General features: G+C 35.3%; 2 protein-coding genes and 1 long non-coding RNA gene across 6 annotated transcripts in view; 1 reads left to right on the plus strand and 2 right to left on the minus strand.

The window, feature by feature from the left end:
* The window catches only part of AP1S2 (adaptor related protein complex 1 subunit sigma 2), a 29,382-nt gene extending 23,960 nt beyond the window's left edge, over positions 1-5,422 (plus strand). For 2 of the 4 annotated variants that reach the window (XM_032226192.1, XM_032226190.1), the window contains one exon: positions 4,191-5,422. Coding sequence is in view for 2 of the 4 variants with exons in the window: in XM_032226190.1 (XP_032082081.1) it covers positions 4,191-4,238 (48 nt within the window). In the remaining 2 variants the exon portion in view is untranslated. Of the gene's footprint in view, positions 1-970; positions 3,581-4,190 lie in introns of those variants that run through there. The other 2 variants (XM_032226193.1, XM_032226194.1) reach the window with 1 other exon arrangement.
* Positions 5,188-21,317, minus strand: ZRSR2 (zinc finger CCCH-type, RNA binding motif and serine/arginine rich 2). Its single transcript, XM_032226851.1, is given in 12 exon segments — positions 5,188-7,426; positions 7,429-7,656; positions 8,165-8,274; positions 9,048-9,103; positions 9,801-10,014; positions 11,664-11,763; positions 11,766-11,778; positions 14,815-14,853; positions 17,335-17,421; positions 18,704-18,812; positions 20,849-20,916; positions 21,294-21,317. Coding segments are annotated over 12 exon segments (1,263 nt in total). The 3' UTR covers positions 5,188-7,211.
* A 1,266-nt stretch (positions 21,318-22,583) lies between these two features.
* Positions 22,584-25,439, minus strand: LOC116514547. The gene is made up of 2 exons (XR_004256139.1): positions 25,351-25,439; positions 22,584-22,663 (listed from the first exon to the last, which is right to left on the minus strand). It is a non-coding gene; the product is annotated as an uncharacterized LOC116514547 (long non-coding RNA).
* Between the last annotated feature and the right edge of the window lie 886 nt (positions 25,440-26,325).

A 26,325-nucleotide genomic window follows, 5' to 3' on the forward strand; every position in this document is an offset into this window, starting at 1 on the left:
GAGTTTGGTTATATTAATATAGTTTGGATATATTAATTACAATGTGTCGGGGAGGACAAGGATAATTGAATATGTTCATATGATGTCTGGGAAAATGTACTTTGCCAAGTTAACATGGAAATTTATAAAATGTTCTCTATTGAATCTTAGGATATCTGTTTTAGGAATACTTTCCATTTCATTATTTTAAGGAAAACCTATATTTCTGAAATAGACTTATAGAAATATTCATAGTTAACATTATATATTGATTATTATGCTTGAAAGCCTCACATTCTTATATACAGAAAAACAATAGTCTCTATAGTAGTTTATAGAACTAGCATTATGAATGGTGTATTATTTTGGCTCTTAAGATAAGCACGAAAAAATGTAGGAAACTAATGATGCCAATTCTCCGTTCCTGAGTAGTTGGATTAACAGCTAGCTAGCTTGGAATGTTAATACAGGTACTTTTAAAATAGCTAAAAAGAATGAGTTTATTGTTATGATTGCAGCCCTTAAAGACATGGTTTATAATTGCAGCATTGAAGAAAAATATAATTTAGACATAAATTAATTGTAGTTTACATACATTGCCATAAAATTCAGTAATTATACAATTAAATATTATTTGATACAACATCAGAAACATCTTTCAAATAGCTTGTTCAAAGTGCAAATTGCATATGCATTCTATTTTCTGTAATTAAACATACTGTTGTGCAAAAAATGATTGATGTCTGGAACTAACAGTCTACACATCAATTGTTACAAACTTAGTTTAAAGTAAACCACCCAGGATATTAAATATAGTTTGTTAAATCATCCAGTACAATAAAATATCTTTTCTTAAACCTCTAACATCATTATTATATAATTGTAAAAGTTCAGAATAGAGAAAAATGGAAGTAATATAAATCCATTTGTTTTATTATATGCATGCTAATTTCTGTACTGTTTATAAAAAAAATATACATTTCTTTTATAGCCACGTCATGAATACTTTAATGTCCCAGTATACTAAATGACTTCATTCATCATGCACACAGAGAGGCGCTAGAACTGGTTTTCACATGGCAGAACGCTTTTCCCCAGCTTGGTGAATTCAATCATCTTGAACAAACTAGTGTATATCACAGTTGTATGTTTTGTTTTTGCTGTTTGTATTTTTCCTTGTCCTTCCATATGTAATGTGTGTTTTTCTTCATATGTTTTGTCAGCATGCTGTAATTTTCATGTTAAAGTATTTAAATTATCTCAGCACTTGACATAGCATGTAAAACTTTAGCTTGAAATATTTTGCTTAGCTTCACTTTATCATTTAAATATTCAACCCCATGGTACAGTATTCTATCAAAATGTATATAAATCTAATTTACGCAGCTTTCACATAGAAATCCACTGATGTTAACATACACTGTATCCAACTAAACAAAATGTTTTCTAAATAGCGCCTTCTAAACTTATCATGAAAAACAACCCTGAAGGCCACAAATTGTGATACATGTATATTAAAAAGATTTGCTTCACTGCTAAATAAGTTTAAAAAATAAGTACATTGATCTTGTAGTCTCTAAAGTGTGCATAAAGTATTCCTTCTGCATGTAGTATTCCATTAATTTCAATTTAGAGTAGATTTATATGGATATCTTCAATGCATGTATGGAGCTGATCCAAATGTTACAATAGGAATAAAAACGTTCATAAATGTACAGAAGCAACTACCAAAGTATATGATTAAAAAACGTCCTGATTTTATTCTAAAACAAAAAGTCATAATAAAAAGAGAGACATGACTGTTGTTACAAAGTTAGACTTTCAAAATAACAGTTAAAAAAGAAAATGGTTTCTTCAGTATAATCAGATATAGATACAGCATACTAGAGAGAATCATTTCAAATAGGGAATTAATGTTACTTCCCATTACATCTGGGAAGCCTGCAAGAAGCATTTATATTGCAGATCTCTCCTTCCCTCTGAATGTATATGGTATTGCTTCTGTGAATGTACATGGTAAATGCTGCTTTGCATTCTTTTAATGTCCTGCTCTTCAAACTGCTGCAAATGGAGTGGTGCAGTATTGTTGCACCTTTATGTAGCTGCATGCTTGTAAATTACTGTGAATTTTTTTGGGCATGACTGTAATAAACTATTGCATGCACTTCTCATGTGACTGGCTTTTTTCCCTTCCATTTCTTTGCTGTGAAATAATTCATATTTGTGGAATTTAATTCTAATTTGCAGACATATGAAACCCATCTGATAAAAGATTAAACTCAGCTATTTCTAAAAAGTTACACATTTCCAAAGAGTTATTATGTTATACCCCTTAAATGGTACAGCTACTTTCCCCAAGTAATATTTGAGATTCAGACTTGTTTAGGGTATGCTGTATCATTGTTCATGGTACATTATAAAATGTATAAAACACATTTTTTACTGCTATGATGCAAAAATGCATAGTTATAAGGGTATGCAGGTTCTTATTAGATAAAAATAGTGTAGCTTTTTATATTATGCTGGCCTATGGCCGTAATAAATACTCAATTTGATTTAGACTTCATATAAAGATATCTATTAGTGCAGGTGAAATCCAGCTATATTTCATTTATTGGATTACAACTCTTAACTTTCATGAGAAATTGCTAGAATCAAGTGGCGACCTTGAAAGGGAACCGTTATGGGCATCTGTCCGTCCTCTAAGCCAATCTTGTTTTTAGAAGTTTGCATAATGAATGAGGATGCATTCCCTGGTAGTATATCTGCTGAATGATGAATCTTCAGAATGATGAATCTAATAACTTATTTTTCATAACAAAATTATGATAAAATCCAATCCTGTTATCAAATTTATATATGTCAGCACAATAATTTCATAATTGGAGCACTTGCTGCTAGTTAATACAATTCAGAGGTGTACAATAGTGCCTTTTGGGAATTCAGAATTTTAATTTCTTTATTTATTACATCCCACCTTTACTATTTTTTAAAAAAAAATTCAAGGTGACAATCATCCAACACACCTCCACTTCATATTTTCCCCACGACAACTGAAGTGAGTTGGAGTAAGAGTGACTGGCCCAAAGTCACCCTCCTGGCTTTCATGGCTAAGGCAGGACTTGAAGTCATGGTGTTTCTAGCCTGGTATCTTAACCACTAGACCAAGCGGGCTCTCATGTTCTTACAAAGTTGTTGCATTTATATGGAAATATTGCTAAAATTCTGCTTTTTTTTCTTTTTGGCTATACCTTTTTAGGATGCTAAAGTAAGTGCTTTTATACAAATATTACTGGCTGTGCTTTGAGTACATTGGTATAAAGAAAATATAACTTGCTTTAATATTTTATTTGAAATTGAACATTTAAAACATTGATCATTAACTTTACTAGCCAAAATAACATTTTAATTAGCCTTTACAATTATTTTCTAAATATTTCATCTATATTAAATATTTACAATTTTTATCACAAATAGTATTACTTTGGTTGAATTCTTTAATCAGATCAAACATTCACATTTATCAAAGTGGCTAGCGCCTGTGGGAGTTCAACTTTATGTAGGTTGCCTTCTCTCCTTTATGAATGATAAGCATTTCACATAATAGAAACTTTCTAGTCTATTCAATTGACTAAAGAAAGGAGGAAAGAATTGCAGGAAGTGTATCAAATACAATTTATTAAAAAAAGGTGAGATGTAACTTCCTGAAATTAATTTACTTCTTAATTATTGAATTGAATTGAATTTATTATATTTCTATGCCGCCCTTTTCCCCGAAGGGGACTCAGGGCGGCTCACAACTCAAGTCAAGGGGGGGGTGGGTACAAATAAGGAAAAAAAAGAACACGAACAAAAACAATGCCACAATTTAAAAACACACAACAACCATACCATTCGAGAGGGGACAAAACTCATTAGCCCCAGGCCTGTCGGAATAGCCAGGTTTTAAGGGCTTTGCGGAAGGCCTGGAGGGTGGTGAGGGTTCGAATCTCCACGGGGAGTTCGTTCCAAAGGGCCGGGGCAGCCACAGAGAAGGCCCTCCTCCGAGTGGTCGCCAGACGGCATTGGCCAGTGGATGGAATTCGGAGGAGGCCTAATCTGTGGGATCTAATCGGTCTATTGGAGGTAATTGGCAGCAGGCCAATTATGATATACCTAGCTTGGCAGAAACAAACAAAACCCTGTTAATTCTTTTTTCTCTCTCTCAACAGGAAGCAGAGACCCCTCGTAGTGTTCTTGAAGAGATTGGACTGACATAAATCTTTTCTGGTGTCTTTACAGTGTCCCATATAAGTGTAAATCTTCACTGCCTCCATGTAATGTTAGCTAATGATGTTATGATGCTATTTGTCAGTATTATTGTTCTGCTAAGCTACTCATATTCAGGTCTATGAGAAAAAAATATTTATTATAAAGTTTAAAAAGGGAGCAAAGTTTTTAAAATTGGGGAAGGGGATTTTACAGCAATTTAAGCCACATTAGTTTTAAAATATTGAGTTATAGATTACAATTTGAATAATTATTTTTGTGAATTACTTTGCCAAAACATAATGTATCCAATAGTGTAATTTGTGTTACATGCTGAAAACTATTACATGTGGTAATGTGAAATGTGTTAACTTGGCTTTGTATAGCCAAAGATTTTTATTAAGTCCTTTTAAGTTGTCACAGAAGATTAAACAAGTACCGTATTTTATTTATACCAAAGAAGTATATCAAGATCTCCAAGTCAAACTATTGTAAGCTGTCATGGCAGATTCATTTCTAAAAATTCAGTTATAAATATTGTAAAAATTCCTTGGAATAAAATTCTAACTTGAATTAATATTTTGCAAAGGGAATGTAAATTGAAGTTATATAAAAGTGTTAGTTTTTTTAAGTGTAAGTACTGAAAGTCTTTTCAAAATGATAAATTCAAATATTGAAACACACTTGACAAAAATGAATTGTTAGAAAATATCTACCTGTTACAGTATTATCTGCTGTTTGAAATCAATTTGAACAGCTATATTACTAATTGTAGCTGCCCATTAATATTCCACCTTAGATTCTAGATTTAATCATAGTGCATTGTTCACATTTTTGGCTGCCATGGTATGCATATGCACATTTTTATGATGTAGTACATATCAAAATACAACTTCTAAATATGCATAGCATAAGACTGCATGGATATTACAAAGCCATATTTTGTTCATCCTCATGTGAATTTTGCTAAATATACTGTAATACGTTTGAAGCAAACTTCGTTCAGAGCATTTTATTTCTGGAAGTAGGTTGCTTTACATATGCTTGTGTGTACTTTCTCATATGTAGACCTCTTCAATAATGTAACTACTAAATTGCCTTCTGGTGGGTCAATTTGCTATAATTGATATTCTCAAATATTGTAATGCATTAATATGCTACATCAGAAACATTATACTGAGTCCAATAGAAGCGTTATGGAATTAGTAAAGATTACATGAAATACATACACTGGAGTCTTATGTTTAACTTAATGGGAACTGGAAGAATGAAGTTCACAAGGCATTAGAATGGTCCATTTGCTGTGTGTGAGGTTGAAATAGGGAGGAATTACTTAACATTTTAAAATGTCAAAAACATTTTAGTGTTTAAGGTCTCCACTGTTGCCTTGTGTGTTTGTTTAAAAAGCATTGTGATGTAAGGTAAACTGTGTAGTATCTCATTGGTTTAGTTGTAATAAATGTCCATTTTTACTCCAGTACTGTGCCTGTGTATTTAAAAACTTATGGAATGTTTGTGTAAGCAGACTACTTTATACCAATATTGCCTTCTTTTAAAGGTAAGTTATTAAGACATGTAAATCATTGTAGCAATGAGTTAACAATTTCTTTAAAAAGTATGGGGCTGCTAAATGTCAGCTCATTTCTGTTATGCCAGTGCATGGAAGTAATCTAGCCATTGCAATGATAAATATATGGACCATATGTGTATGATAAAGCTTTACATATTTGGAAATAAAGCAATGTTAAACTTACTGATACCAGTTTCTGAAAACTGAAATAAAAATTTGCCAGCTGAGACCCATGTTAGTTTATGGTAGCCAAATATGACTTTTGTAGCATCTTTTAAAATTTTATTATAAGTTTTTGTGAGCTACAGGTCACTTCATGAGATAATGCAGCAGCTTACCTGATAAAGGATTTTAATGCAGAAGAATGATTCAATCAAGAAAAAAGGTGCAAATCGCAAAATCTATGTCTTATAATAAAATTTGTTAAATCTTGTAATACCACGTTCTGATTTTCTACATTTTCTAGTTTTATAGTCTTATGATAGAATGAAGTATACTTATTTAGAAAAAATGTTGCAATATATGAAATTGTAGTTGCTTTGTAAGCAGTAGTTTTACTATAGGTGGGGTTACTAAATCTGAGCCAAATTTCACATCTGCTTCCTTAACAAAAAGGAATTCAACATTTTGGGGATGTGGGTATTCATAACTCTTTTGTAAAGTTTCAAAAACTCTTATTTTTTTGAAGGAGTAGAGTGCTTCAGAAATGATTTGAGAAGCATGCTGCAAACACTGCACAGCTCTATTAAAATTAAAGCTGTGAAGTAGAAAAGATGCCCACTGTAATCCACAGGTATTACCTGTGTTCAGGTCACAGCAGGTGGCAGCACCAAGCTGACTTTGGCTAATCTTAAAATGACTGAATAAAAGAAAGCTTTTCACAAATTTAATACTCTACAGCAGTCTGACAACTCCCATGGCCAGCTCAGTCAGATATACCATCACATTTAGAAAGCAGCAGGATGGAAAAAGCATGCTAATATTGGATGCTGGTGATTCTAGCAAAGTACTGTTTTTCTTAGGGTGTTTTGTAGTATTGAGAGTGCTGAATGGAAATATAATTAAAATGTAATTTTGTACAAACGTGAAAGTATAGTAGACTTATTTAATGCACTTATTTATAAACAAAGTGTAAGCCAAAGATTTTTGTTGCTCCAGTTGTTTAACTTGCAACACAATACTTATTTTAGCTAAAGAATTAAAAAAAAGAACATCCATTTTTCATAGCACGTTAATTAAACAAGTCCCAGGAAATGTATTTCATTTTTTCTTATAATTTATTGCAAAACTTTTAAGATAGGGTAGTGCATAACAACTTTATTTTAGGGCACAACAATGTACAGCTGATCTAATAGAACTATAGATAATATTTTTCAAAACACATCCAAGTCTTAAAAGTAATTCTCCAGCAAGTTCAGCTATTCCTTCCTTTGCTACTAGATGTCTTTCTGTCTCTATTTCTTGTAGGAGATGGACTTCTGCTACGACTACATGTCAGGCTCCTGTCGCGATTCCGTCTTTTCTTTTTACTGTGTGACTGTTGCCTTCCACGACTGCCCAATTTCTCAGAAACATGACTTTTCTTATGCTTATGATGAGATTTTTTTCTTTCAGATTCGCCATTTCTTTATTGTATGAATGATTGGGACTTTGACTGTTCCTTCTTCTTGATCTGCTATAATGTTCTTCATAGTACCCCAATCTATTTCTCCTTTCAGAGTTTTTACTTGCCTCTTTAGCCCAGTCAGTGGAAATGTGAATATCTCTGTTGGCTTCCCAAAATTCATTATTTGGATTTTTGAATGCGTGAAGAAAGTTACAGTGCTTCCCTCTTGGACACATTCGCCTTTCAAACAAACCTGAAAAGGGATTTATTTTAATAGTTATTGAATTTGAAATCAAGATTATGTTTCCTTTCAGTACACTCTGTGAGTTATCTATGCCTGCAAAATATTACAGGCATCTAAAAAGCCTCTTCATCATTCATATAATCCATATAATCAACCAAGGAACTGAAATATTTAGGCAAAGGTGTTTTCAAAATTTTTAGTTTTTTCTGGAATATCGCATACATAACTCTGCATGTATCTGAGAGATATTTATCCAGTATATTCAATAATACACCAGTAGCTAAATATGCTGCATTTTATCATACTAAATTACAGTCCTAGAGAAACACGCCAATTTAGACCTAGAGAGCTCATCAATGAAAGATTATGGCATGACCTCAGCAATCTGCTGGATAGAAACCTCAATATTATAGCCTACTCAGTTTAGAAATATTGATATTTAGGCAGATTCACTGCAAAAATGCAAAACAAACCCCTATCACAAAGACAGAAACTATCAAGAGTTCCACTGACTTACCGCAAATAGCTGATTTCCACCTTGTTACTGGACATAACTCACACTGCAGCTGCCGCCCTGCATACCACCGGCCATTGAATAAACTGAGAGCTTTCTGACATTCTTGTTCTCTTTAAAAATCAAATTGAGAACATATTGCTAGACTGTCATGAAACTAGAAGCATTAAAACAAGATACTGCAAAGCAAACAAAACATCTTGATATGCCTCGTCCTACACAAGTAGTCATCGACTTCACACCTGCCGTTATGGTCATAACTTGTGACAGTTGTTATGCAAGTTACCACGTGACTGTCCAATTTTATAACTTTTTGCAACAGTTGCTGAGCAAACACAGCCGTCATGAACACTACAGTTGTTAGGTGAACCCATTGTTCACTAAGGCAGTTTTTGCTGGAAAACAAATAAATTCTGGTTTTTGGCAGAAATGTGAATCATGGCATGTAACCACAGGATACAAATATGTAAATGGGTAGGTTGCTGAGTGCCCAAATTCCGGAGAGGGGGAGGAATGGACTCGGATTGTTAAATCTGGGTCATAAATATCTTTTATAACTTCTAAGTGACTGGTTGTAAATCAAGGATTACCCGTGAAGGTCAAAGCAAATGGGCACTGAATTATCTTAACCTAATGTTTAATAGGAAGGATCAGAATATGATTAAAATTCTTTGTGCGATAGGAAATCTTAAAAAGGAACGGTTCCTGGTTTTGTGAAGGAACTCCCATTCACATAATCCACTGCAGATCTTTTACAAAACAGGCCAGAGTTCTAGGAAATTAATGCTCAAAAGGGGCCACTGACATGCTGAACCCATTAATTATTTGCCTTAAAGCTTTTTGTAAGATCTTTATTAAGTTAAATTGTTTATTGTTAAATACTTACGACTGATATTGAACATACACATTTCCTCGAAGATGAGGTTCAAAGTTACAGCTCACCTATGTAAAAGATAAAACGTCATTCAAACTATATCTGGAAAAAACTAATCCTCATAGCATTCATTAATTTCATCATCCTATTCAGAGCTATAAACTGGTTGTGTGCTCACTTTTAGCTTATCTTAGTAAGCAAACAGCTGTTTCATAAGTAGATGGTAAGCTTGTAAGATTCAAAACCATTTCTGATTCACTGTTAAAATTAACATTTTGCTACATTCCTCAAGAGTTCAACAGGTACTTGAACTTGTTTTGGCATTCAGCTAAACCTTCTTGACCTAAGACCAACTGGGTCATTTAGCTCTTTTCTTGCTGGAATAGAGTCAGACTATAAATGTTCCTTATGTGTCCAAGTTATACCAACCTGACAATGAGAGTTGGGATCAAAGAAGACATTAAGGAAACTAATATGCCAAGGCTACACAGAAAGGCAGAAAAGGAGACAAAAATGCTTCCTTATTTTCCACTTATAAACTGACCAGAGGATCAGCATTTTTTTCACTCTTGTTTGGCTTAGGGGCATCACTTGTCAGATTTTTTTCAGCAAGAAAAAGCACATAAAGTCATTTATATCCAACATATGAACCTATTCTGCCTCCCCACTTCTTTCACACAAGACTGAGATCCTACATTTTCCAGAATTTCTCAGTTTATAAATGCACAACTAAGGCATGCAGAAAATACCAAAGTCTTTTCGTACCTTGAATTGTATCACCTTCCCCACATTTCTGAATTCAGGAAGTACGTCTTCATAGAAATCTATGAACTGCTGATAAATTTCCTCCTCGCTGTATTCTAGACTTGCATCTGTGTCATAGTCATCTCTCCTAGACTGTTCCATCCCAAAAGTAACAAACATTTTCCTGACAAGAAGGGTCTGACTAGAGCTTGGATAATGATGTTTCCGGGAACACCTACAATTAAAAAGAAAAAGGTACTGAACCTACTAAAACTCTGATCAAGAGAACATTAAGCCTAGTGAACTATAAATGTTAGCAACATTTATCACTTACTTTAAAGCCATTCTTGGAGCAACCGACATTTTAATTTTGGATTATTAAATATATACTTATAGAGTCCCACCCACTGATTTAAGTAACTCTCCAGTTATTATTAGTCATCCTCAATTTTTTCCCTAATTCTTGTAGCATACACAGAAGCTTCAGATAAACAAAATCTTCTTTCACTTGGGATAGGAAATGGAGAGAAAAGACATTACTTCATAAACTATTTATCTGAAGTGCTACCTTACATGCTGCCCATTTCCAAAGTGTCTTCAAGAATGCAAGCTTGTGATGAGAGATTGGCCAGTCAAAAGATATAAAAAGAACATATATGGATCATTTAAATGATGCTTTTCTTTCAGGATATAGGATTTATTTTGTCTATAAAGTGTCCTGAACTACATTTAGATTCATGCATCTCACTATTAAAAATCTCAGTTAAAAAGGTATGGATCAATTCCTTTATTTTATGCAATATCCTGAAACTTGTCTTCAGCTAGAAAAGATAAAGAATGAGGAGACCTGCATAAGTTCCAGAACAAATATTATAGAAATAATTTTGTCACAATAATTCTGAGTAACACATAAAATAAAATACAGTTGATTATATCTTTAAAATTGAATACATTTTTCTAATTCTTAGATGCACCATTCAAATATGGTGTTTCGCCCCTAATTCCCTGAGGTGTGGCTTGAGGCTGACATCACCTGCTACAAATATAGCAGAGGTCTAAAAATATGTTGTCACAGATTTTGTATGAGAATTTATTATTCTAAGGACCCAGTACTGAAGCCTTTCACTAAAGTATCCAAAGGAAAATAATAGGAGTGTCAGATTATACCATTAAAAGGGAATTTATTAAATAAAAATCTTTCCTGAAAATAGAGCTACTTATTCACCATTTAACTGTTCCGAGTGAATTTCCATTAACTAAAACACTAAAACTTAAATTTATTGTTACTGAATAACAGTATAAAATTTCTGAAATTAATCAACTAATCAACCATGACACCTTCTTGTTCATAAAAACGGCACAGCAACAGTAACTTTATACCCCACATTAATTTCATACATAAAATGGGCTCCTTGCTCCTTGAGCAGAACTACCCATTTAATGATGTGCATGAAAGCTAATCTGGAGAGGAACACAAAAGGGAGGGGGGAGGAGGAGAAATGAATCACTTTTCCACGTGAAGAAGATTGCCCATCAATAATTATTAAAACATTGCAATAGCTGTCATTCTATGCATTACCAAATGTACAACATTAAAAGTGTTATTGTAAGTTAAAATAAAACATTATTTATAAATTAACAGCAAAGCAAGAACAACATTACCAATATTCCTGGGGAAAAGGATGGAACACAATATGTCATAGGTTAATATGAATAAAAAGTGTGTGCATATATTAAAACTGGTGAATATTCGTATCAAGATGGAATATCTTTCAGTGACTAAATTTCATCTTTCAGATATAAGCTAAAATGTTTAAGTATTAATTAACATTGTAGAAAAAACCATTACTTGTTATTTTAATTATTCAATTGGGATTGAATTACCTGTTTCCAAATCTGCATGCTCCAGTTTTACTATAGAAAGGGCAATTAGCACGATCTTTCTCAGTGCCTATATCCTCTGGGGGCTCAGGATTGTGCCAGTAGTTCCATTTTCCGGCTGTGTTTTTTTTCCCAAAAGCAATACCAGTATAATAAAAAAAAATGAAGTTTATAAATGCATCCTGATGAGTACATTTACCTAATAAATCAGCTTTTCTATAAAAACATCACTAACTTTATTAAATAAGTATAATCTTTATTGTCATTGTACTTAAATACAACAAAATTGGTTAAATATAACGAAATAAAGGGAAAATAACATTTCATCACTAAATTAAATTTCATTACATTCCACATAGTTTTAAACAATCACATCTATGTTACAAAATATTCAGACAGACATAATTCCCTACTAAAAGACATTATCACTCACTGATGAATTTATGACATTTCTGATATTACTTCTGAAGACATACCTTTAGATCAAATAAAGCTATCCAAAATGTGCCCATATGAATTAGGTAATATGTAATTTTCTTATTCCTTCATTTATATTGATATACATAACCACTAAAATATGTTAATGCTTTCACCAAGCATTTCAACTAATATGTCCACTGTTCCAAATAGAGGTAAAGGTTTATCCTGTCCAACTCTAGGGGTGGTGCCCATCTCTGATTTAGCCCCGGGAGCCATAGTTGTCTGAAGACACTTCCGTGTCATGTGGCCATCATGATTTTATACCAAGATGCCTGGAACGCTACCTTCCCACCAAAAATGGTACCTATTTATCTACTCGCATTTGCATGCTTTTGAACAAATATTTATTTGCATCTTATTATTTATTAAAAGTATTTGCATTAAATAGCTCTGTGATGGCGAACCTGTGGCATGCAGAACCCTCTGAGAACATGCTCAGTTGCCCCAGCCCAGCTCCAGTTGTGTTTCTCCACAGTGTTTGACTCAATTCCAACTTCTTGCAAAAGAAAAAAGTTCTCACGAAGTTGGAACTGATTGAGTGAACTTTTTCACTCACATGCTTCACATGAGGGAGATGGGATCCCATCCTCCTCCTGAAGCCCATTACGGCAGAGCCACAATGCGACCCTGTGTCGTCTTGTCAAAAAAAAAAGCAGTTTCTTTTCCTATAGAGCTGCCAGTGTTGGGATACCCTGCCACCCTGCCGGCCAGCTAGGCTTCTTCAGACAATTAGCTTGGCCACCTATTAGCTCCACCCCATCTTCCGCCTCAGCGAGTTGCATGCAAAAGTTCAGCCAGGCTCCTCGAGAGACATGGAGTTTGCAGGGGGCCGATCTAGCACCGGGCTACTGGCTACAAGACAAGCATTCATTCTCAGCTTTGAGATTCCTAGTTGCAATGGGCAGCAAAGCTAGGTTCATCCCCTTGCACCAATCCGGCAGAGAAAACAGGAAAAGGGGGTGGAGAGAAACAGTCCTATTGCCAAGGTACACGTGGGTCATCCTCCTGGTGCAGTGCGTGGCTTTGGGCGAAGGCTGGAAAGAAGCACCACTGGTTTGATTGCGCTCTCGCTCCCTCCCAGTCTAGCTTGACACAGGTGGAAATACAGCTCACACTACCCTTTGCAATCCCGCTGTTGGTGAAGATAGATGTCAGTGAGGGCTGGCTTTTTGCCTAGCTAGGAACGGAGAGGGAGGAGGGGGCGCTGTTTCCTACATGCTGTTGTTTCTGTGTGGCACTCCTCCCCTCAATGCTAGTGACCATTGCTGCGCCTTCTCCCTCTCTGTTCCCGCTGCTGGGTGATCACGTGCGAAGAATGAACAGCAGTGTTAGCACACAGAACAGCAGCACACAGGAACACTGCCACCTCCTCCCTCTCCATTCCCATTGCTGGGTGATCCTGTGTGAAGAAGGAGGCTAGTAGAGAGGGGAGAGTGCGAGGTTGCTGTTTCTGGGACTTGGGGACTCGGGGAGCATCTGGGTCTGGATCACCTGCTTCTCTTCCTCTTGCAACCAGCTTTCCCAGTCTAGCTTGATGCAGGCTTCCTCCCAGGTCCCCGTCCGTTTTCTTCCTCCCTGACAGCCAGACAAAGCTAGGCAAAAAGCTAGCCCTCACCGTGCCCAGCTTCACCGACAGTGGACTTACAAAAGGCAATGTGAGCTGCATTGCCACCCTGCGTCAAGCTAGACTGTGGAGGGAGAATGTGAGTGAGCACCAAGGAGACAGCAGAGGAGGGAAGCCAGGCAAAGAGCGAGGAGCATCCGCTGCATGCCAGGCCTGGCAGACTTTCTAAGCCTGCTTAAAGCGGAGAGGGAGGAAGGGAGATCCGATCTAACCTGTGTCTGTGAGTGAGTGTGTGTGTGAGAGAGAGAGAAAGAGAAAGATCCGATCCAATCTCAGAGAGTTATATCAGGGCTGACAGCAGTGTGCTCTCTCTCACAGACACACATAAACACACACGCCTGTGTACGTGCACACACACACACAAACAGGTTGGATCTTTCTTTCCTCCCCCCCCCTACCAGAGACCCTTGGATTTCCTCCCCAACCCTGCCTGTCTCATACAGGCACCACCACATGAGTGAGGTAGAGTTGGTCACGCCCTCTCAATCACATAACCATCCCCAGCTATGCCCACTACGTATTAGGAAGAACCTGTTGTTAAATTATTTGAATCCCACCACTAGTAGTAAAACCTTATCATTCAGGTTAAATTGCTGTGTTGGCACTTTGTGATAAATAAGTGGGTTTGGGGTTGCAGTTTGGGTACTCGTCCCTAAAAGGTTCGCTATCACTGAAATAGCTGATACAAAGCATAATTAAATATGTATCACTGTTCCATTTTATATTATCTCTAAAGTAGGACTGAGCAACCCACATATGTTCCCTAATGCCTTTTCCCAGTGTCCAGATTAAACTACTAAATTTCAGTACAAAACACCTTGAAAAAGAGATATATCTTTCCACAAAAAGAAATAGAGTTGTAAGTTTTCACATTTAACACATCAAAAAGAAACAAACCACTAATTCTCTTTATCATCTCCCAAAAATCCACTACAGAAATTCAAATTGATAGCATTTCTGCATTTGCAGTACTCCTTTGCCTATGCAAATTATTAATTACAAACCACATTTCTCATTAGCTAAAAACCTGTGGCCCTGCTCTAAACATACCTGACTTTCAGCCTGATCCAACATCTTCTGCACGGCATCCTATAAATGGTGCAAATACAGAACTAGTAAAAACTTTGAATCCTGACATCTGATTTGTTTAGTTAAGATCAAAATGCTCAGCTTTAAGTATTGCTTTACTTAGTTCAACTGAGAAAAGGCTTATATAGTGTATTCATGTATGTACACACTCATATAACATACTGTAGAGAGAGAGAAAGCATTTCAATTATATTTTAAATAATTTCCTTCACATCTACTCGCATTCCCTTTGTCAACAATTAAAACACAGCCCTAAACATTTTAAAGGAAGTGTAGAAGATATTCTGATTTTTAGTTTATATATGTATATGTATGTATGTATGTATGTATGTGTATGTATATATGTATATGTATATATATTATATATAATTCTGCAATGAGTTAAATATATTATGAATTCTTTGCATCAATCTTTTGAATTTGGATGAGACTGGTTCCCTTTCTAATGTAGGTATTTTATAAGGGACAAGTATCAGAATGTCAAAAACTGCAAATTATGTACCAGAAACATTGATTTATATTCAACTTTCTCAATGGTAATTACAAGGTCAAAAATGCCCAACTTCACTAGTTGCATTGATTGCTGCATTTTTAACTGAGCAAATAATATCTGAATAGCAAAGCTTAGAGTTGCAAATAAAGTTGAGTACTGGTATATCAAAAATTGTTAAGTGTATTTTAAAAAAGCCACAACCCTAAGCACTAAGGGTAATTAAGAATTAATCAACAGCTTCTGATTTCTCATTATATATAAGAACTTCAGTTGTAACCAATGATACTCAAAATCATTCAATTATATTGTTTCCTCAGTAATTATATTCACACTGAGCCCAATACTTGTTCACATTAATATCAGGTTTATTTATTCCAGCTCAGCTTCTATAGATCAATAGTAGGTTTAACCTTTCAGGGTTTGTGGACATATTTGGATTATGCTGTGCATGCTCAGGCAAAATGGCCACTTGGAAATGTTGCTCATTCACAAAAGAGCTGCCATGGGAGCTCCCTATCACACCTTCCAGCACTTCTTACCTTTTGTGGTCACTCTCTGAAACAGCACTAGCTTTTATTTTCTAAGAGAGCTTATAGGACTCATTTGGGATCCAGGACACTTCTTGGAATTAAAAATTGAAAACAGATATGACTTTATAGCACCAAATTTTATGAATAATTGTGTATTTCAATTATTTCTAAGACCCAAGCTCCTCTTTCAAAACATTTTAAATATCAGTATAAAATGATAAATCTCATTTTTTTTGCCAAAGAAATGAGCAATAGACATATTCACTTTTTACTTTCAAAGATTCTATAAAGTATAACCTATAAAATAAACCTTTGTAATATGTCCCCCACATCATTTAACAAGCTATAGAAAAAGATACGTCTTGATGAATAAATCAGGTAAAGATGAACTGCAAGATCTTTAAGTGAAAAAAAAAGTTAAGGAATCGCAACAGTATAATTCCATGTTAAGAACTTTAAACTAGGTTAATCTTTATTTGCTAAAACTTAAAATAAAGTTTATGTAACTGACATAATTTTCCTGCATCTACATCCTCTTAGCAAGAAGTCTACTTGCTTTTTGTACCAAAAGCCATGGAGTTTTTTAATTTACCAATATAGGAATAGAGCTGGTAGCTTGGTCACAACCATTGACCAAGGAAAGGGTACTGCAAATTTGTGGTTTTTCTTTCTTTCTGCCTCAGAAAACATGTAATTGCAAGCTGTATCAAGATGAAGCAAATGTATAAAAAGGATACTATATATTTGAGAAGTTCTATATTCTTTCCAATTTAACACTGAATTAAAGTGAAAGCCAGTCCCTTTACACTTTAGTACATTAGTTTAATAATTTACATAATGGCTTAATTTAGAATTAGTAAGTCAGAATCATAAGTGTGTTATGTTTTGAACTCAAAAGAAACACAGCATTCAATAAGTTCTGCCAAACCCCCATTCTGTAGAGCAGCAGGTTGGCTGAAACAAAGCTTAGGTTATTGTTGGCCAAAATTAGCCAAAACAAAACGACAGGGAACTGGAGGGATTTTATGGAATGGTCAGTTTACACCATCCCCCTTCTCCCCATTCAGCAGCATATCCCACTGACATGCTTAACCACCAACATTACCTATGCCCAACCCCTACTTTCCATCAGCTGCCATTGCTGTGCCTACACAATATATTCCACTAGTCCAACTGCCTCCCGATCATCCTTTCCTGCTTTCCCTGTCTTCTCTGGCTGCCCATCTGCTGTCTAATATTCTCCCTTTGAAACATTACTACCCAGGAATCAGACTATTTCTTGGAAAAAAGTTTAGTCATATGACCTATTCCAAATGAGATTTCTTTGAACAAACTGATTGGCACTCTCCAACTCAAATCTCTGTTTAAAAATCTGGTATCTCACTGAAGTAACTTAGGACTCTTATGAGTACAATGAGAGGATATGCATGGGATTTATCCTCCTAGAGCAGGAATCACCTCTCTTTCTCTCTTCATTTGTTGTTTTCGATCTTCTTCCTCTTGTTCTTTCTGTTCTTGCTTTTCCCATTCTTCTTTTATTTTTTGCTAAAAAAAGAACCAACCATTTATTATCTAGAAAATTCATTTCAAATTAATGTGCACAAATATTGTTGCATCATATTAAATTAATTATTGTTTCCTTAAAATTAATTAGATGTCTAGTTTTGAACCAATTCAAATTTATTTGATTTTTCAATGTGGATAAATTTTGTAAGTTACTTTTCCCACATAGCTAGAGAAAAGCAACATAATAGCAAATCTGACGTCTGCAACAATGAAAACATGACAGCCCACCCAATGTCTTACAAACAGCAGAGGAAAACAAAATTAAAGAAAATTGGAGTCCTGTTTCAAGGGCTTATTTTTGAGCTACTGAAGTAGCTGATATGCTTAGATTCCAGATTCCTATAGTTTTTGGATTTCTTGCTTCACAGAAGTTGCTTAAATTAATTGTCCGCTTATTCCATAGGCAAGGATGAACCACAAAGCCAGCACAGAAGAAATCAAATAGGTAAAGTCATACGGAGGAAAAAGAGAAGAGAAGCCATAAACAAAACATTTGGCATCTCCAATGACAGAAGCAGCCATACACAGAAAAAAAAAAACATTCTTACATTTTGTTTTCCTTCTGCTCTTTATAACAAAGTACCACCCCTTCTTTTGGAAAGTTGGGTTGGTCTCCATTTGTTTTTTATTTTTCTACCTGTCAAATATGCTATCATGTTGTTTTGATTACATGGAAATTCTCATAATTTTACAACATCCACCAATTATGTTTGCTTTATTTATAAATATAAAAAGAAGCATTATTGAAAAGAAAGCAATGCAACAACATAACAAAATAATACATTTAATGATGACTTAATGATGTTGGAAGCAAAACTGTGATGCTAGGTTTTTAATGTTTATCATTTTAGTAGGTATATATGTGTTATGCTATTTTTAATTGGTGTTGTTTTACTTGCTGAAACACTCAAAGTTTGATATAAGATGGGTATATAAATATTTTAAAAAAAAAATACATTTAAGGGCTTGGCATAGAAATATAACTATAGTTTTACAAAATAACTTCAATAAAGACTGATCATATTTCATTGTAATCAACCATACTTAATTTATGTCTATAAGCAACTTAAATCACAAATAACATAACTGCTCCCTTTGTTATTCTTTTAGCATCTCTTCCAAATATAATGCTGCATTATCAATATTACTTCATGACAATTTGAGTGTTGCTCTCTTTTTGACATAAAGGCATTAATGATGTTTGAAGATTCAAAAGTTAATTCTAGGAATCTATTTCACTGTTTCAAAAGATACACTATACCTCTTCTTCCTCCTGATGTTTTCTGGCTGCCTCTTCTTTTTCCTTCCTGATCTTGAAAGCTTCTTGAGCCTTTTCTTCTCTTAGCAACCATTCTTCATGAAACCTTTGCCTTCCAATATAATCAGATTAACAGTGAATCAAACAGTTTGTTTCATTTTAAACAATTTTATTTGCTATTCCTTCTTGAAATTAACTAATGAAAATTAACATGTTAACAATATGAGGCTGCAATTCTGTTAGGGAGTAATTTCTATTAAACCTATGAGGCATATCTCCAAGCAGATATGATTAAGACCAAGGTGTACTGTATGTATGTATGTATGTATGTATGTATGTATGTATGTTTGTGTATATATGTGTGTGTGTGTGTGTGTGTGTGTGTGTGTATTTTATATATAAAGTTTATCAGAAGAAAAGTTCAGCAGCTTATATAGTTATTAAAGAGTAATCAATTAAACATAGAGAAAATAAGAGAATGTTCTACATGTATTAAATTGTTTACACTTTGCTATTTACAGTGCATTCAGAAAGTATTCAGACCCACTTCACTTTTGTCAATTTTGTTATGCTGATTCTATAATTGTTGAAATTCATTTTTTTCTCATTAATTTACACTCAGTACCACATAATGACAAAATGAAAACAGAATTTTAGAAATGCCTAAAAATTTATTTAAAGAAAAAAAAAATCAAATATCACATTGGCATAAGTGCTCAGACCCTTTGTAACAACACTTGAAATTTAGTTCTGGTGCCTCCCATTTCTCTTGACCTGTAGTCAATTAAATTGATTGGACATGATTTGAAAAGACACACACTCTTTATAGAAGGCCTCACAGCTGACAATGAATCCTGTAGCAGAGCAAAAGCCATGAGGTCAAAGACAGGATTATTGCAAGGCACAGATCTGGGAAAGGCTACAATAACATTTCTGCCACAGTGAAGGTTCCTAGGAGCACAGTAGCCTTATAATTCTCAAATGGAAAACGTTTTGCACAATCAGGACTCTTCCAAGAGTGGTTGCTCAGTCAAACTGAGCAATTGGGGAAGAAAGGCCTTAGTAAGAGAGGTGACCAGAACCTGATGGTCATTCTAACAGATCTCCAGAGATCCTGTGTGGAGATGGGGCAGAGTTCCAGAAGGACAACCATGACTGCAGCCCTCCACTAATCTGGGCTTTATGGACAGTGGAAGTCTCTCCTCAGTGCAAACCACATAAAAGCTCGTTTGGAGTTTGCAGACTGTAAGGAGCAAGATTCTGTGGTCTGATAAAACCAAGATTGAACTGTTTGGCCTCAATTCTAAACGTTATGTCTAAAAGAAACCAGGCACAATTCATCACCTGGCCAATGTCATTCCAATAATGAAGCATAATTTGGGGGGGGGGGGCAGCATCATGCTGTGGGGTGTTTTTCAGCAGCAGGAATTGGGAGACTGGTCAGGGTTGAGGGAAAGCTGAATGGAACAAAGTACAGGGATATCCTCAATGAAAATCTGCTCCACAGCACTCAGGACCTCGGACTGAGATGAAGGTTCACTTTCCAACATGACAACAATCCTAAGCACACAGCCAAGACAACGCAGGAGTAACTTTGGGAAAACTCTGTGAATGTCCTAGAGTAGTCCAGCCAGAGCCCTGACTTGAACCCCATTGAACATCTCTGGAGGGACTGTCCACCGATGGTCTGTCCACCGATGGTCACCATCCAACCTTGAGAGGATTTGCAAGGAAGAATGGCAAACCCCCCCCCCCCCCAAATCCAAGTGTGTAATGCTAGTTCATCATACCAAAAAAGACACCAGGCTGTATTTGCTGCCAAAGGTGCTTCAAAAAGTACTCAATGAAGGGTCTGAATACTTATGCCAATGTGATATTTTAGTTTTTTCATTTTGATAAATTTTCAGACATTTCTAAAATTTTGTTTTCATTTTGACATTATGGGGTACTAAGTAGATTAATTTCAACAACTGTAGAATCAGGCTGCAGCATAACAAAATTGACAAAAGTGAAAGGAGTCTGAATACTTTCTGAATGCACTATATACACTTGTCTTTCAAGTTATATACCTAGATAGAAGATTAATGGATTTAAGTAACCATGCAGTAATTTGAGCTGCCTGTTTATAGGTTAAATTTGTTTATTCACCTTTCATCTTCAAGTTCTTCCTCTTCATTCAGTTCTTTTTCATAAATTGGTTCATCATATTTGCATTTCTATAAAGGAAAAGAATTAGATACAAAATTCTGATTGTTCATCTTTGGTTAAGAGGCAGATTAGTGCATTCCACATTATTTAAATAAGTATTAATGCATTTCAGTTATAGAAAGTTAATTTTGTTTCTTGTTCCGATAATATTTCTGACAATACAACTAATTTCCAGGAAGGGTAGTAGGTTCTCCTATGTCTAAATGCTTTAAATTAATTTATAGCAAATTAGAATGCAACAGCCAGATGGCTACTTGGGGAAGCTAACTACATTAGAGTCACATTCATCTTAAGAGTGCTATATTGGTTTTCAATAAACTTATGGATCCAGTTCAAAGTGCTAGCTAGAACATATAAAGCTCTGAATGGCATACTGCTGGGTTACATCAGGTACTATTTTAGCAAGCATGCCTGACTGTTCCAAATATCTACAGTGAATCTAATATGCTCATTCCCAAGAAAAAGTGAGAGATATATCAGTCAAGTTCTTTCTGTAACAGGCCCTTGACACAAAAGATATACACAGCTCCTATCTTCCTCCTACTTCAGAAGGCCTTGAAAATAGCAATAGCAATTAGACTTATATACCGCTTTACAGCCATCTCTAAGCGGCTTACAGTGTCAGCATATTGCCCCCAACAATCTGGGTCCTCATTTTACCGACCTCAGAGAGATAGAAGGCTGAGTCAACCTCGAGCCAGTGAGACTCAAACAGAAGTAGCCTGCAATATGCCTTCTAACCACTGTGCCACCACAGCTCTTAATAGCCTGTTCAATGGGTCTTTGACCATCACAAATATATAAGGAGCCATTTAGTAATTGTGTTGCTTTAATTTAGATTAGAGACTCTAGGATCCTTTTATCATATGCTGTACAGAGTCTATAGTATAGAAATAGTTAAATAAAATATAAATAAATTAGCCCTTAAATAGGGGATTGGTCCGAATGGCCTGAATGACCTAATTCAATTAATTGTATGTTACTGTAATCAGACTCCAAAACCTCACTGGAGGGCCAAGCACTACAGCAACCTAAATAATTTAGTCACTTCATCAAAATGAAAGCAATTAAGATTTCATTTTATAACAAAGAAACAAGATCTAGTAAAGTTAGCAAAAGGGAATGTTGCTCTTTTAGGATAAACCTTTCCAAATAAATATTCTAAAACTGTTCCAAACGTTCCTTTCCCCAAGAAATATTTGAGGTTTCCTCAAGTCTGTTTATATTTCAATTTTGTCCAAATTGTACATATTTTGTACATAATCCAAACTCTTAATAATTAATAACCTATTTTACTAGTACTATTTAATCAAATAATCATCAATAGCTTACTACTACTGCCTACATAGCCAATCTTTTGTAATTTCAAAGTTATCTCACACACACACACACACACACACACACACACACACACACACACAGGATATAAAAGTATATACCCGCCTGTTAATCCCAGGTTTTTGAGATGTAAAAACTTAGACCAAGTTAAACCACTTCAGAATGTCCACTTTAATATAACATATACATTGCACACACACACAGAGACACTACTTTGAATACATAAACACTTTCAAAACCGTAGAAATTGACAACCCCCTCTGATCACTAGAACACAATTCACAGTGGGAAAGAGATTTGTATTTGTTTTTCATTATCAGAATATATATTATTTTACCTGAATCTCTCAGTCTTGCTAGAGATTGTCTCCTTTTCTTCCGCTTCTCTTTCTTCAAAAGTGCTCTATACCTTTTGTGGCTGAAGATTAAATAGTTTTTCTTTTATTTTGATAACTGATAAAATACTAAGATTCTCAGATCCTAGATATAGTAATTTAAATATATTATGCTACAATTCTGCTCTTACTAGTTGTTAATCATAGAACTCAGTGGAATTTCTGTGGAATCTGATTAATATTTCAGAAATAAAATTTACTGACTTTTATAGAATATACTTCTGGTAAATATATTCCATTCTTTAGTATTAAAGTTATCAAATATTAAAATACCAAAGAAAAAAGAAATAATGTAGGCATAGATTTCAGCCTAGAATATGTTTTGTTTTTGGATCCTTTTGCTAGTTTACAAAGCTGAGGGCCAGATCCAGCACTATTTTTTTTCAGATTCTCCTAGGAACAGAAGAATATAATCTGCATATATCTAGGTTTTCTTTTTACTTAGTTGCCAGCACCAAATTCTGAATTTAGATATAAGTTCAGAGCAACAAAAAAGTATACTTTTTTTTGTCTTAATAGTTTTTATTAGTTTATAATAAGGCATACAAAGAAAATACAAAAGTAAATACTGGGAAAATGTGAAGGGGGGAGGAAAAAAAGAAAAAAAAAACATTGACTTCTGACTCCCTTTGGTGCAGTAGAATAAGGTATTAACATCGACCGTCAACTTTTTACTTTTACATCATTGTTTTAACTAGCCATTTCTATAACAACAAATCTATCTAATCTATAAAACTCAAAATCAAAGTTTCATTTTTTTCCACTTCAAGCACAAAGTCCAGAAGCAGTTTCTAAGTAGAAAAAAAAGTATTTGTGTTCTTTTTCCTTGATCAACACAGTCAGTTTAGCCATCTCTGCTAATTCCATCAGTTTTTGCAGCCATTTATCCATTGTGGGGATCAAGGTGACCAATGTAATTTTTTCTTCTAAGCTGTTGTTTCAAAAAGAAATGAAGACTCATTTACAATGTATATTAGAAAGGGGTGATAGGTTTAAAACTACAGGCAATCCTTGAACTACAACAGTTCATTTAGTGACAATTCAAAGTTACAACAGCACTGAAAAAATAATTTATGAGCCTTTTTCTCACTTATAACCATTGCAGCATCCCCATGATTATGTTATCAAAATTCAGAAGCTTGGCTACTGACTCATATTTATGATGATTGCACTTTCCGGGGTCATGTGATCACCTTTTGCAACCTTCTATCAAGCAAAGTCAATGGGGAAGCCAGATTCACTTAACAACCATGTTACTAACTTAAAAACTGCAGTGATTCACTTAACAAATGTGTCAAGAAAGGTTGCACATTGGGACAAAACTCACTTAATAAATGTCTTACTTAGCAACAGTTGTGGTCATAAGTCAAAGACCACCTGTAAGTGTAATGCAAAATTGACATTCATGGTGCCTATTTAGATAAGACTGATCATAGAGTGAAGTAGAAACCTAAGAAATGTAGCCTTGCTACTAGGATGTTCATTCAGATCAAACCCTTCCCACTCATCCCCACTGTAAACTTGCATTCTAAAAAAGGATCCTAAGGAAACAATTGGATTCCCAGTTTTCCAGTAAAAATCACAGATAGAGATGCCCAATTTAAAACAATACTGAAGAAACACGCTACAGAAATATTGATCAGGCCAAAATGTTTAACTAAATCTAGAAGTGACATCTCAAGAGAGGAGGACCAAGAGGCAATATTTAGATTCACACATATACTGTACCTTCAACAAGTAAACACTATTATGGCTTAGAATTATGGCCTGGGTAGCGCACACAACCCACTAAATTAATGGTTGTTTTGCTAGAATACTCAATCCTGAAGAGTGTCATCCAGACACAATGATGGAAAAAGGATTATGTGTATACGGCAATGTCACAATGCAATCCTCGTCCTTCAGTAACTTCGTTCCAAACATTTAACACAATTATGAAAGTTCAGATGATTTTATTGTTCAGGTTTTTCTCAATTCTCCCCCCTCCTCCCATCAAATAGTAATAAATTACTAAGTTATAGGTATTCTTGTAGAAAGGAGTCTTTCAAACAAATACTCCTCTCCAACTTAATTAAGCACCTAAACTAGTGCTTTTTTAACCTCATAACTTTGAATTTGGGGAAGGGGCAGGCTTGTGGCAATTATTAATGTCTGACACAGTTTTGGGAATTGAGATGCAGGGTTTTTTTTAACAAAAAAAAAACCTCCTCCCAATTTTTAAAATCTACTCCTATTTTTTTGTAGAGGGACATATTATTATCGAATAATATAAACACAGAAGGCTTACTAGTAGTTTTAGTCTATTATTCTCCATCCCTAACTGATGTCATAATCTATTTATACAGCACATACGCCCCTCCTTTTCTTTATTAATCACATCAGTCTGTTTGCAGCTTTTTCCATGCAGTTCACGTTATCTAAACTATATTTATATTGTCTGCAAGCCACTTGCTGCATCTCTCACGAGATCTTTGCTGTCTCCTGCAAAATAAGTCCCCTTTATTCTTACTCCGTTAACTGCCACGAATTCAGGATTAGAGCTCCTCCGTTTCTCGATGACAGAGGAAAGCTTACTCCGATCATCCAAGCGCAACAAGTGACCACAGGGAGCTCAGGATAAGAAACGGTGCTACCATGACGTCACCTCCAAAGCGAGACAAGACACTCTCAAACTAGCAACTGAACCAAAACACAAGTAACCCATTCTTACCTCAATTTCACCATCCCCTCAACTGGCGCAGGCGGCGGGGTCATGGACGCCGCCATATTAGAGTCTCCGGGATCATCACGTGACGCGAGACAGTCGGACGTGACGCAAGTTCCCTTCCGTAAAGGCGTCCCTTAGAATTCTGGCAAGAGTCCTCAACAAAGCGAGGTGAGCGGAGGACTCGAGGAAAGGACCGGACCGTAGTGATACAAATGTTAGACTGAAGGCATCGCTAGCTAGACTAAAGGCGTCAATATCCTTAACAGATGCTTTCAGTCTAAGTCAGTGTTTCTCAACCTTGGCGACTTCAAGTCCCAGAATTCCCCAGCCAGGTGTGCTGGCTGGGGGATTCTGGGAATTGAAGTCCACAGGACTTCAAGTCGTCAAGGTTGAGAAACATTGGTCTAAGTTCAAAATGAAAGAGAGACGTTTTCACATTTCAGAGCTCAATTTAACAATGCAGATCGTCCTCGACTTACAAAACAGTTCCTTTAATAACAGTTCAAAATTACAACAGTACTGAAAAAAGTGGCTGACTTCTAGAAAAAGAAAGGGATTTGTAATCTCTACAAAGAAAGAAGGAATAAAGAGGCACATTAAAGAAAAAGGGGGGGAAACTCTCTGGATGCCATTACATTCTTAATGTACATTTGATATCTTCTAATTGAAAAATAATGGCAGATCAGAAGAATTCTAACATCTGAAGCAATTTGCTTTCCGATTCTATCCAGGGCAGTCCATCTCCATTGCAGATTCGAGAGAGTAAAGGTATATATATGTAGGTAGGCCTCAACTTACAACCACAATTGAGCCAGAATTTATGTTGCTAAGTGAGAAATTTGTTAAGTAAATTTTGTCCCATTTTACGGCTTTTCTTGCCACATTTGTTAAGTGAATCACTGAAGTTGAACTTAGTAACTCGGTTGTTAAGTGAATCTGGCTTCCTCATTGACTGCTTGTCAGACGTCGCAAAAAATG

This window comes from Thamnophis elegans, chromosome 11, assembly GCF_009769535.1.
Source record: "Thamnophis elegans isolate rThaEle1 chromosome 11, rThaEle1.pri, whole genome shotgun sequence".
NCBI lineage: Eukaryota > Metazoa > Chordata > Lepidosauria > Squamata > Colubridae > Thamnophis > Thamnophis elegans.